Source organism: Bombina bombina, chromosome 2, assembly GCF_027579735.1.
Source record: "Bombina bombina isolate aBomBom1 chromosome 2, aBomBom1.pri, whole genome shotgun sequence".
NCBI classification, from domain to species: Eukaryota; Metazoa; Chordata; class Amphibia; order Anura; family Bombinatoridae; genus Bombina; species Bombina bombina.
Window position 1 is genome coordinate 197,133,394 of NC_069500.1, and position 14,866 is coordinate 197,148,259.

The window sequence follows — 14,866 nt, forward strand, 5'->3', positions numbered from 1 at the left end:
AACCTTAGAAAAATCAGTCTTGAGATATTTCTTGGCCCAGTCTTGACGTTTCAGCTTGTGTGTCTTGTTCAGTGGTGGTCGTCTTTCAGCCTTTCTTACCTTGGCCATGTCTCTGAGTATTGCACACCTTGTGCTTTTGGGCACTCCAGTGATGTTGCAGCTCTGAAATATGGCCAAACTGGTGGCAAGTGGCATCTTGGCAACTGCACGCTTGACTTTTCTCAGTTCATGTGCAGTTATTTTGCGCCTTGGTTTTTCCACACGCTTCTTGCGACCCTGTTGACTATTTTGAATGAAACGCTTGATTGTTCGATGATCACGCTTCAGAAGCTTTGCAATTTTAAGAGTGCTGCATCCCTCTGCAAGATATCTCACTATTTTTTACTTTTCTGAGCCTGTCAAGTCCTTCTTTTGACCCATTTTGCCAAAGGAAAGGAAGTTGCCTAATAATTATGCACACCTGATATAGGGTGTTGATGTCATTAGACCACACCCCTTCTCATTACAGAGATGCACATCAGCTAATATGCTTAATTGGTAGTAGGCTTTCGAGCCTATACAGCTTGGAGTAAGACAACATGCATAAAGAGGATGATGTGGTCAAAATACTCATTTGCCTAATAATTCTGCACTCCCTGTATATATATATATATATATATATATATATATATATATATATATATATATATACACATACACACACACACAATCATATATATATATATATATATATATATATATGTTTGTATATAATGTGTGTTTGTGTGTGTGTGTATATATATATATAATATTTGTGTGTGTATGTATGTGTGTATATACAGTGAATATAAAAAGTCTATACACCCCTGTTAAAATGTCAGGTTTCTGTGATGTAAAAAAACAGACTAAGATAAATCATTTCAGAACTTTTTCCACCTTTAACGTGACCTATAAACTGTACAACTTGATTGAAAAAAAGCCTGAAACTTTTAGGTGGAGGGAAGTAAAAAAAAAAAAACTAAAATAATATGGTTGCATAAGTGTGCACATTATAACTTATCTTATAACTGGGGATGTAGCTGTGTTTAGAATTAAGCAATCACATACAAAATCCTGTTAAATAGGAGTCAGTACACACCTGCTATCATTTAAAATGCCTCTGATTAACCCCAAATAAAGTTCAGCTGTTCTAGTAGGTCTTTCCTGACATTTTCTTAGTCGCAACCTACAGCAAAAGCCATGGTTCGCAGAGAGCTTCTAAAGCATCAGAGGGATCTCATTGTTAAGGTATCAGTCAGGTGAACGGTACAAAAGAATTTCCAAGGCATTAGATATACCATGGAACACAGTGAAGACCGTCATCATCAAGTGGAGAAAATATGGCGCAACAGTGAAATTACCAGTCAGAGCCCAGACCTGAATCCAATCGAAAATCTGTTGGGGTGATCTGAAGAGGCTGTGCACAGGAGATGCCCTGCAGTGTTTTTGCAAAGAAGAGTGGGCAAATCTTACCAAGTCAAGATGTGCCATGCTGAAAAACTCATACACCAAATGATTGAGTGCTGTAATAAAATCAAAGGGTGCTTCAACAAAGTATTAGTTTAAGGGGGTGCACACTTATGCAACCATATTATTTTAGTTTTTTATTTCCACTTCCCTCCACCTAAAAGATTTCAGTTTGTTTTGCAATTGAGTTGTACAGTTTATAGGTCACATTAAAGGTGGAAAAAGTTCTGAAATGATTTATCTTTGTCTCATTTTTTGACATCACAGAAACCTGACATTTTAACAGGGGTGTGTAGACTTTTTATATCCGCTGTGTGTGTATATATATATATATATATATATATATATATATATATATATATATATATATATATATAAAAACAAATAACAGAGACTAAATGGCTAATATATGTACACACAGTCAACTCTTGTAGTACAATTATCTATACAAAGATATTATTTTAGTAGGATGCAGACCCTATAGACATAATATCAAAGAACTAACTGTAAGAGAAGGAACATTAAACATCATAATAAATGATCCTTTAAAAGAAAAGGGAATACAGCACTCTTTAAAAAAACAACCCAAAAAACCCTATTCTTTTAAAGGATCATTTATTATGATGTATCCTGTTCCTTCTCTTACAGTTAGTTCTTTGAGCTATGTATTTATATTTAATTACTATGATTCCCAAATCTTTTGCTCCCCCCCCCCTATTATATACAGTTATACTTATTTAGACAGTAGTAATGGAATGTTGTTATTTTATTGCATATGTTCTTTTATTGCTTACATTGCAGTTCTAAACATGCTTCTGTAAAGTCTGGCATGCAAAATAGAGCCCAATGCTGTGTCACTACTGATGTCATCTGTTACATACCTCCCAACATAAAGATCTGCGGATCATTTCAAGATGGCCTTATTAAATAGTCAAATTAGCTTTTTTCTGTTGGTATTCTTAGTTGAAAGCTAAACCTAGGTAGGCTCATGTGCTAATTCCTAATCCCTTGAAGGTGCCACCTCTTACATGAATGTATTTGACAGGTTTTCACAGCTAGAGGGCATTAGTTCATGTGTGCCATCTAGATAACATTGTGCTCACGCCCATGGAGTTACTTATGAGAGGGCACTAATTGGCTAAAATGCAAGTCTTCAAATGAATAAAGATGGATACAGCACCCACTACTCACTAGTGCACGGAGAGGGCTGACCAAGCCCAAACAATTCAAGTAGAAGAAGGCAGCCTCCAGCAGTGAGCAAAGTGACTTTTATTTGTTAAACACACGTCAAATACAGCAACGTTTCGGGCTAACAATAAGCCCTTTCTCAAGCCTGACATAAATTAAATAAAACACCATTTAAATAGCCATATTGGCGCCAAACAATTGTGAAAAAATTGCACATATATCGCCCTCTAGTGGTGGACTTGAATATTGCATATCAAAATACATTTCTTGCAATTACAAAGATACAAATCTGTTACAAAATATTTTACATTGTATATATTGCACAAATTCAATCAACTTCATAAATAAAGTGCCAAGTGATCCTATAAAAAGTAAAAAATTAGAATAATAATATTTGTGACAACTAAATTCAATGTGAATATATTAGTGAAAATAAATATATTGAATATTCAAATTTATTAGAATATGAAATCTAAAATTAATCACAATACTCATATCAAAATTTCTTAATTACCATATATATATATATATAGGAACACAATCAATCGAATGGACTATATATAAAAAATTAAAAAAATTGATATATATGGGAATCCTTCAACAAAGGATACCCATATTACAATAAGTCAGAGATTTAAAGACTAATGGGTACTCGGTGAAAATATAGGTAATGCCAAATGTCTATATCCAATAATGTCACTCAAATGACCTTTTTTGACTACTAGTTAAGGCATAATCAACTATAATGCTAAATTTAAATGTATAGCAAAGGTAAATGCAAACCCCTACGCTTAGGGAAGTAATCTATTTATCTTACTCAATATTGAATTACACTTTTTAGATTTTAAATGTTGTCCAGTTACACTCCCTATTGAGGCCTTTAGGCCATAAGGTGTTGAGCTCATTGATCCAAAAGGCTTCCCTTTTATTCAATAAGGCCTCTCTATCACCACCTCTCCTAGGCATGTGTATATGTTCCACAATTTGGAAGCGTAATTGGCTGATACTATGTCCTGCTTGTAGAAAATGCGCAGACACTGGAGCATCCTTGCCACATCTGATATTTGACTTGTGCTCAGATATCCTCTCACGTGCCTCTCTTGTCGATTGTCCAATGTATACCAATGAACATGGACACTTAATGGCATATATGATAAACTCTGTCCTACAAGTCAAATATTCTTTAATCCGGTATTTTCTACCTGTATAAGGATGAAAAAATTCTCCTCCCTTGATCATAGAATTACAATTTATACAAGAGAGGCAAGGATAGCAACCTGTGCGCCGCTTACCAGTGATAGTTTTCTGTTGATATTTATGACTACCAACATCTGCTCTAACTAGTTGATCTTTAATATTTGGACTCCTTTTGTAAGCCGGCATTGGTGGTTCATGGAATGCATTAATGTCAGGATGGCATTTCTGTAAAATGTGCCAATACTTTCGTATAATTTTGTTCACCTGACTACTCCTAGTGCTATATTGTGTGACAAACAATAGCCTATTGATCTTATCTTTATTCCTATTCCTCTTGTTTCCAATGGGTTCAGACTTTCCCATTCTTGAAATTATGTTTTGCTTTTCTCTATTCACAAGTTCAAACGGGTAACCTCTTTGTAAAAATCTGTTTGACATCTGTTCCAGTCTTTTCATTTTTAATTCAGTATCAGACACAATACGATCCACTCTTAATAATTGACTTTTTGGTATTGCTTTAAAAGTGGAAGGTGGATGAAAGCTGCCATACAGCAAAGTGTTATTTTTGTCTGTGGGCTTTGAGTAAATATCCGCTCTCAATCCATGTTCCACTTTGTAAATGCATGTGTCTAAGAATTGAATAGACTGCTCATTCCATGTCAAACAAAATTTAATGCCATTAACAGACTTATTGAGATCATCAATAAATAGGAGTAGGGATCCAATGTCGCCATACCATATGCCAAACACATCGTCAATGAACCTCCACCATGTGGCACCAAATTTCTTAAATAATGTATGTTCATAGACAAAAATCTCTTCAAAATTGTTAATAAAAATGTTGGCATATGTTGGGGCGACATTGGATCCCATAGCAGTACCCTTCTTTTGAAAGAAAAATTCATCCTTAAAAAGAAAATAATTCATATAGAGGATAACCTCTAATAATTCTAAAAAGAATTGTATCTGAGATAAACTGAATCTATTATCATTTTTCAAAACTTTGGCAACTGATTCTATCCCACTTGTATGTTTAATCGATGTGTATAAGCTAGACACGTCAAGTGTAAACAGAATTGCCTTAGTATTTTCCAAATCCAGTTGTTCAATTTTTAAAAAAAAATCATATGTATCTTGAACAACTAGATTTGGAAAATACTAAGGCAATTCTGTTTACACTTGACGTGTCTAGCTTATACACATCGATTAAACATACAAGTGGGATAGAATCAGTTGCCAAAGTTTTGAAAAATGATAATAGATTCAGTTTATCTCAGATACAATTCTTTTTAGAATTATTAGAGGTTATCCTCTATATGAATTATTTTCTTTTTAAGGATGAATTTTTCTTTCAAAAGAAGGGTACTGCTATGGGATCCAATGTCGCCCCAAGATATGCCAACATTTTTATTAACAATTTTGAAGAGATTTTTGTCTATGAACATACATTATTTAAGAAATTTGGTGCCACATGGTGGAGGTTCATTGACGATGTGTTTGGCATATGGTATGGCGACATTGGATCCCTACTCCTATTTATTGATGATCTCAATAAGTCTGTTAATAGCATTAAATTTTGTTTGACATGGAATGAGCAGTCTATTCAATTCTTAGACACATGCATTTACAAAGTGGAACATGGATTGAGAGCGGATATTTATTCAATGCCCACAGACAAAAATAACACTTTGCTGTATGGCAGCTTTCATCCACCTTCCACCTTTAAAGCAATACCAAAAAGTAAATTATTAAGAGTGGATCGTATTGTGTCTGATACTGAATTAAAAACGAAAAGACTGGAACAGATGTCAAACAGATTTTTACAAAGAGGTTACCCGTTTGAATAGAGAAAAGCAAAATATCATTTCAAGAATGGGAAAGTCTGAACCCATTGGAAACAAGAGGAATAGGAATAAAGATAAGATCAATAGGCTATTGTTTGTCACACAATATAGCACTAGGAGTAGTCAGGTGAACAAAATTATACGAAAGTATTGGCACATTTTACAGAAATGCCATCCTGACATTAATGCATTCCATGAACCACCAATGCCGGCTTACAAAAGGAGTCCAAATATTAAAGATCAACTAGTTAGAGCAGATGTTGGTAGTCATAAATATCAACAGAAAACTATCACTGGTAAGCGGCGCACAGGTTGCTATCCTTGCCTCTCTTGTATAAATTGTAATTCTATGATCAAGGGAGGAGAATTTTTTCATCCTTATACAGGTAGAAAATACCGGATTAAAGAATATTTGACTTGTAGGACAGAGTTTATCATATATGCCATTAAGTGTCCATGTTCATTGGTATACATTGGACAATCGACAAGAGAGGCACGTGAGAGGATATCTGAGCACAAGTCAAATATCAGATGTGGCAAGGATGCTCCAGTGTCTGCGCATTTTCTACAAGCAGGACATAGTATCAGCCAATTACGCTTCCAAATTTTGGAACATATACACATGCCTAGGAGAGGTGGTGATAGAGAGGCCTTATTGAATAAAAGGGAAGCCTTTTGGATCAATGAGCTCAACACCTTATGGCCTAAAGGCCTCAATAGGGAGTGTAACTGGACAACATTTAAAATCTAAAAAGTGTAATTCAATATTGAGTAAGATAAATAGATTACTTCCCTAAGCGTAGGGGTTTGCATTTACCTTTGCTATACATTTAAATTTAGCATTATAGTTGATTATGCCTTAACTAGTAGTCAAAAAAGGTCATTTGAGTGACATTATTGGATATAGACATTTGGCATGACCTATATTTTCACTGAGTACCCATTAGTCTTTAAATCTCTGACTTATTGTAATATGGGTATCCTTTGTTGAAGGATTCCCATATATATCATTTTTTTTATTTTTTATATATAGTCCATTTGATTGATTGTGTTCCTATATATATATATATATATATATATGGTAATTAAGAAATTTTGATATGAGTATTGTGATTAATTTTAGATTTCATATTCTAATAAATTTGAATTTCAATATATTTATTTTCACTAATATATTCACATTGAATTTAGTTGTCACAAATATTATTATTCTAATTTTTTACTTTTTATTTTTCATTTTTTATAGGATCACTTGGCACTTTATTTATGAAGTTGATTGAATTTGTGCAATATATACAATGTAAAATATTTTGTAACAGATTTGTATCTTTGTAATTGCAATAAATGTATTTTGACATGCAATATTCAAGTCCACCACTAGAGGGCAATATATGTGCAATTTTTTCACAATTGTTTGGCGCCAATATGGCTATTTAAATGGTGTTTTATTTAATTTATGTCAGGCTTGAGAAAGGGCTTATTGTTAGCCCGAAACGTTGCTGTATTTGACGTGTGTTTAACAAATAAAAGTCACTTTGCTCACTGCTGGAGGCTGCCTTCTTCTACCTAAAATGCAAGTCTGTCAAAAGAATTGAAATAAGGGGGCAGTCTACAGAGGCTTAGATACAAAGTAATCACAGAGGTAAAAGTATATTAATATAACTGTGTTGCTTATGCAAAACAGGGAATGGGTTGTAGAGTGATCACCTATCTTTTTAAACAATAACAATTCTGGAGTAGACTGTCCCTTTAAATAAGTACATTATACTTGTCATGTTTTGTATATGTTAAATAAAAAACGGTGTAGGGGTTAGGGGGGAGGGGTTGCTTTGCCTATTTTTGATCCCAGTCCGGCCCTGTATTAGATATGTTTTTGATTTTCTATTTGTTAATGCCACATAAATCACTTTTGTCTTTCTGTCACAGCATTGTCTGTTCATCAGCTGGCAGCACAAGGGGAAATGGTTTATTTGGCCAGTCGCTTAGAACAGGGTAAGAGCAATGATCTATGTAGGAAACATACTTATTTGCATAGATTGAATTCTTGATTTAATATACACATTGTAAACATATTTTTAGTTTGGTTTAACGTAAATATTAGAAACTCATTGATAAATCTGTTCCCATTTATGTAATACAGAGTTACGTTTTTTGCTTTTCTTCTAATTTTCTTTTAGAATCACAAATTGATATCTGTTTAAGTGAAAAGGATTCTGGGTAAAATTGGTGTAGTTTCAATATAGTTATTAAAATTTCACCTCATATTATTATATATATATTTTTTAGTTGGGGTATATGGTTTTATTTCAGAATCGTCATTAAGTGAATACATCAGTTCGGTAATTTTCTAGCTTTTATGTTTTTTGAAAAATAATTTAAGGTTGACTTTAATAATTTGTAATATATATTATATTTTAATAGTTTTATACAATAAATCATACGTTTTAAAGCTTCCTTAACACTGAAAACCTTCTCTGTATAAGTTGGGTACCCTACCAGTTCAGCTTCTTAATCTCTGTATGTTACAGAAGAGTTTGGACAGTTTGGTATGAATTTTGATAGAAAATTATTAATATGGCTGAGTAATTCACTTTAAAGTCCACAACAGGAGATACGTCTATTATAGTAGTAACATAAAAATGCCTTCCTGCATTTTGCATCTGAGGATGTAATTTTATTTATTTTTTGTCCATTTAATCATGAGTTGATGTATTATTGTTGTATCTTTTTGATACCCAAGTAAAATATTTTCACAAACCAGCTCTATTTGAAATTGGTATTCCATGGAAATTTCTGTATGCTTAACCAAAACATACTAAGTGTATATGTGTAACCTTTAACTTAATTAATATATAAAAAAAAAACTAGCTTATTTAAACAAAATGAGCACATGGTCAGTCTGTAGCTGACTTGGAATGAGAGAAGCAGTGAAATGTCTATTAATCGCTCACTAAGTACTGGTAGTTTTGTCATTGTCAAATATTCCAACCCACAAATACGTTTTTCTTCTTAAACGGGGAGAGTCCACAGCTTTATTCATTACTTTTGGGAATTCAGAACCTGGCCACCAGGAGGAGGCAAAGACACCCCAGCCAAAGGCTTAAATACCTCCCCCACTTCCCTCATCCCCCAGTCATTCTTTACCTTTCGTCACTGGAGGTTTGCAGAGAAGTGTCGGAAGATTAAAGATTGTCTCTTATGGAGGGTAGTCAGTGAGGTCATGGATGAAGGTAAAAGTTTATAGTCCGGAGATGCAGGGAGAGTCTTTCTGCGAAACCATCCCGATTCATGTTAACAGTTCCTTAGCAATCAGCGTTGACGAGTTTTGCTGCCTGCTTTGTTCACTCAAGTCCATGTCAGAAGTGAGGTTACTATCTGTCACACTTGAATGGCCATGTTCCTGTTCCACGGCGTAGATTGCGATAAGATCGTTTCATTTTATTTCAATGTGTGAATGTAATGTAAACGAAGAAGTCAGGGTCTCAGTGGGACGCCTTTATCTTATGGAATCGAGGGTTAATATCTCCTGAGAGGGGTTATTGAACAGGGGGGACTTTAATCATATTTGATTCTGTCTGCTAATGTGTAGTGATGTCAAAAGAATGCTATCTGACGGCGCTAACTCAGAGACCTAAGCTCCTATAACCAATGGGTCTCTAGTTACCCATAAAATAAAAACAGATTTGTGGGATGTATAAGGAGCGCCTAGGATGTAGGCCAGGTCTAGTATAAGTGATAGGGAGGTTGAGAAATATCAGCAAATGGCTTCAATATATAAGCTTAAAATATGGGATATATTTAATAATACATAAACCAGCATTAGTAACACATATTAAAACATATTAAAACAAAGTACATGGATCCATAGTACTGATTAATGACAATGCAAATGAATGCAATAATAAAAAGTTACAAAGAAATACAATGATAGTATGATTAAAATGATTAAAAGCAATGCGAGCAGTAACAAAACGCGGATGATGGAAACAGATAAAAACAAATATAAACAAGTATAGGCAATAATCCGTAATGTGCCCCTGGGTACAATGTGTAGAGAATGATGTCAAATTATATATTAAAAAATGTGTAAAAAGTGTAAAAAAAGTGTATCCAAAAATATTGTATCCAAAAATAACAAAGGTGATGGATGATAGGTGACAATGCAGTCAGTATAAATTAAAAATTAGATGACAATGCAATAAATAAAATCCAAAGTAGAGTTAGTAGTGTCTGTAGGTCCAAAGTGAAACAAATAAAAACAATTCCTGGTGTACAAAAATAAGTGTTCAAAAATGAGAGTTCCAAAATAAAAGTATTCCTGGTGTTCCAAAACTAGTGATCCAACTTATCCAAAAGAAGGGGTTAATCCTCCAAAATGTGAAAAGATGAAAAGTATGCTGTAATCAACTCCAAAAAATGTTTAAAAAATGCCAAAGAAGTAATAAGAAAAATAAGAAAAAGCTAAGTGAAAGTCAATATGCAAATGATAATCAATGTGAAAAAAATCTCCAAAACCTGTGAAAAGAAAAAAAGGACAACATAAAGCAGTAATGTTTATAATAAACTGCAAATGATAAGAGTATAGCTCACCATATATGCCAACGCGTTTCGGCCCACCAATAGGGCCTTTTTCAAGACTGATATATGGTTGGTGAGAGTGCTACTTTTATACCTGAATGTCTGTGCATAATGGCGCCAAATCTGCTGAAAATTGCGCCAAAAAGGGTGACCCCATGATCCGGAAATGATTTCTAGAACCGGATGTGGGGAAGTGCCCTCTTATCTTTAAAATGGTCTATATATTACTTTATTAATGAAATGATCTGTAATAGTATATATATTGTAGATTCAAACTCTATACCATGTCCCCAATCCTGAATCAATTGGCAAGTATTCGAGTCCCTTACCGCTGTTGTTTCCAAAACCGGAAGTGCGGTATTATCGCTATACCGGAAATGGGCTGAAACCGGAAGTACGTTGGTTTCGCCAAAACCGGAAGTTTACTGATAGATACGGGATGTGGTCATGTTATTGATACATCCGGTGTGATTCGGCTATTTGTTATAAGAATGTTGGAAGCTGAAAGGGGAATTGGCTTACTGGATCTGAAGTGTCAAAGTGTCTGAAATTTGTTGATTAAGTAAATAGTTATGTATAATCTGATAAATCAGTATAATATGCACTATGAATAATCGCCTAAAGGGATAACCTCCTGCTTCAGATTTATATTAGATCTCACTTTTGCCTGTAAAGATATGCTCTCGTGTAAAAAAATTAGTGTACAATGTTTGTACAAATATGTTTGAATGTGTATATTAGGAAGCTGTCTATATGAGATATAATGATTTTAATATAGAGAGTGTGTAGCTATGCGTATAAAAATATAAATATAAATTTAAAACCTAAGATTTTATTGATATAAATTTAATTTTTTTTAATGAGTAACAGATGTACATACATCATATAGAGAAATAGTGTTGTCAAAAATCATGTATAAAAATTATATTAGATCTCACTTTTGCCTGTAAAGATATGCTCTTGTGTAAAAAAATTAGTGTACAATGTTTGTACAAATATGTTTGAATGTGTATATTAGGAAGCTGTCTATATGAGATATAATGATTTTAATATAGAGAGTGTGTAGCTATGCGTATAAAAATATAAATATAAATTTAAAACCTAAGATTTTATTGATATAAATTTAAAATATTTTAATGAGTAACAGATGTACATACATCATATAGAGAAATAGTGTTGTCAAAAATCATGTATAAAAATTATGTATAAAAATATGGGTTAAAAGAAATATATCAAAAAGATTTAGACTATATATTATAGTCGTTTGGAATTCTCATTCCAAGTACAGTACATACTTCATAAAGGATTATAGAGAAATGGGGTTATCAAAAATTGTGTATAAAATTGTGAGTTAAAAGAAATATATCAAAAAGGTATAAAAACTCATAAAAATTTTTTTAAGGAAATTATATATTATAGTCGTATGGAATTCTCATTCCAAGTACAGCTGGTGACTCTCCCATAGGACATATGACTGATGTCTATTACTAAGAGAAGGTCTCCACTCAAAGTGTGACCTTAAAATGATTCCTATGGGGCTCAAGTGTTGTTTTCATATCTCTAAAGTGACTTGGAGTAGGTGAAGGGGTGTAGAGTGAGACAGGAGACGTATATTGTCCCCATATACATATTTGACCATTCTGAAATACACTAGGATAAGTCTATCATGTTACTTCCTAGATATAAAGAGATTTGGGATGTTGTATACCATCCACAGATCTGTAACTCCAGACTGCTAGACAGGTGGGGATATAGATATGGAAGGGGAGATTAAAAAATTAAAAAAATGAAAAATTGTCTATGAGGGCATATGGGATGGAGATCACCTTAAAATAGTCCAACTCCTAGCTTATAGTACTATATGTGTAATTTGTCACTTATGCTTATTAACAGCCTCATGAGTGTTAGGTGGAGGAATGGTAAATCCCCGTATAGTCTATCTTGTGAGATATCTGTTCTATAAGAGGGGAGACCAATGGAAGCTGTAGGGGTGCTGGCTGATAGGAGAAGTATCCAGGTAGGGGTGGATGTCTATGTCTTACAGGGGTACATTAATATGTCCAAAATATATTGTATCCAGTTTGATAACTTTATTTATTTCAGATTAAGTAGGTGTGACAAGTCTTCTTTGTTATTAAGGCCCTTTGGGTAAAGACAGTCGAGTTCATAGATCCATTTAGATTCTGTTATAAGGAGTTTTTTCTCGTAATCGCCACCTCTCCAATTGGGTTTTACCAGTTGAATCCCATGGTAACTCAGATCTTTGAGGTTACTTCTATGGTGAGTGGTGAAATGTCTGTACATGGCGGTTTCTGTATTCCCGTGTTCAACTTGTAGGATGTGCTCTCGTATTCTGTCTCTCAACAACCTTGAAGTCTGGCCTACATATTGCAGTCCACAGCTGCATTGGACTACGTATATGACCCCTTTACTGTTACATCTTATAAGGTCTTTAATTTGGTGTTCCATCCCTGAATTGTTGGATTTAAATTTGTTGACCTTGAGACCTCTCTTGCATGCCTTGCAGCTTATGCACGGATAGAAACCTCTGACTTTGTTGCCAAATACATCTTGGACTCCCGTAGAGCTTAATCGTGGGATACTTCATGACAGCATATTTCTTAGATTGTCTGATCTTCTATAGATGAATTTGGGTCTATCCGCTAGTGCTTCTCCTATGGTGTCATCATTTGTCAGTAGCGGCCAGTTCTTCTCAATGATCTTCTCTAAACCAGGAATACTTTTATTTTGGAACTCTCATTTTTGAACACTTATTTTTGTACACCAGGAAATGTTTTTATTTGTTTCACTTTGGACCTACAGACACTACTAACTCTACTTTGGATTTTATTTATTGCATTGTCATCTAATTTTTAATTTATACTGACTGCATTGTCACCTATCATCACCTTTGTTATTTTTGGATACAATATTTTTGGATACACTTTTTTACACTTTTTACACTTTTTACACATTTTTTAATATATAATTTGACATCATTCTCTACACATTGTACCCAGGGGCACATTACGCATTATTGCCTATACTTGTTTATATTTGTTTTTATCTGTTTCCATCATCCGCATTTTGTTACTGCTCGCATTGCTTTTAATCATTTTAATCATACTATCATTGTATTTCTTTGTAACTTTTTATTATTGCATTAATTTGCATTGTCATGAATCAGTACTATGGATCCATGTACTTTGTTTTAATATGTGTTACTAATGCTGGTTTATCTATTATTAAATATATCCCATATTTTAAGCTTATATATTGAAGCCATTTGCTGATATTTCTCAACCTCCCGATCACTTATCATAGACCTGGCCTACATCCTAGGCGCTCCTTATACATCCCACTAATGTGTAGTGATGCTTGGGCTCGTGGCTATGTCGGAACATAACGGCTTTTTTTTGTCAGGCTGCGTGGCCCTTGTGGCCTTGGCATGCTTTTCTCTGGCCTGCACGGTGTACCTTTATGACTAGGCGTGACCACGTTTCTAGTCTCCATTTCCGTATTCCTGACCGGGTGGCAACGGAGAGAGTCTGTTTCGCTAGTTGTCTGGGTCATAGGAGGTGGTTTCTCTCGCAACAGGGAACTTAGAGTCCGCTGAGCCATCCACCTCTGGGACCCCATATCCTGTGAGGCAAGGGCCCTAGAACCTTCTTTGGCTACGCAAGCAGGTGTCCCTAATGCCGTTAACCCTTCGCCAGAAGGCGGCTTGTTTCTTCCAGAGGTTACGGCACGGTTCCTCATGGCCATATCTTTGGCGCTGGTGCATTTACATCTTCTAGTGAGGGAGATGTTGATGAGATACTGTCCGTGTTCTGTGAACCAGGGCTTGTCAGACGAGGGATCGTCTTGGTCAGATCAGCCCTCTGGGGAAGCGGTTTCCTCTGAGGCTTCAGGGGCTCAACCCTCGGGGTTGGGGTCGTCAGTTGCCCTGGTGGAGGTAATTCTTGCTTTTCGTTATAGACTGGCACGCCTTCGTGTCCTTCTGCGTCATGTTTTTGCAGTGCTGGAGTATCCCATTCCTGATGGGTTGAGGGGTCCCTTGGTCTTCTGTCCCGGACGGCATGCTGGGTAAGTAAGTGGGGGGATGAAGTTAATCTCCTTGTCGTCTCTAATTTACCTTTTTCATTGAGGTGTCTTATTCCAGTTCTGAGCTTTGGGAGAATGGGGTCTCTGGCTGGTCCTGTTAGTGTGCCCATTTCCCTCCCCTTAGGGAGATTGGTACATACCTTAGTATCCACCTAGTGCCCCGGAGGTCTTCCTCTGTTTAGTGGGGTTCCCACTGCCTTGCGTGCAGGATGTCATGAAGGGTTGGATCCTGGTATTGTACGGTCACTGTTGTTCAGTGTAGTCTCCTTTTTGTTGCCAGGGAGTGTCCCTTCTTGTAGGGAAAGGATCTGAGTGTGGCTTCTGTAACCCTAGCTCGTCTGTCGTTCTGTCATAGTTTAGTCTACCTGTTGGTACTGTTTAGTTCCCCTCTTTTTTCCTTACTGAGGATCAGGGTGGTCCGGGGAATTGTTTATTTCCCTGCCTTCGGACATAACCAGTTGTCCTAGTGA

At 35.2% G+C, this 14,866-nt stretch overlaps 1 protein-coding gene across 2 annotated transcripts in view; it reads left to right on the top strand.

The window, feature by feature from the left end:
* ANKRA2 (ankyrin repeat family A member 2) overlaps window positions 1-14,866 on the top strand; it is a 70,512-nt gene that overhangs the window by 29,720 nt on the left and 25,926 nt on the right. For both annotated transcript variants that reach the window (XM_053701425.1, XM_053701427.1), the window contains exon 4: window positions 7,641-7,706. In XM_053701425.1, coding sequence (XP_053557400.1) covers window positions 7,641-7,706 — 66 coding nt within the window. The remainder of the gene's footprint in view (window positions 1-7,640; window positions 7,707-14,866) is intronic.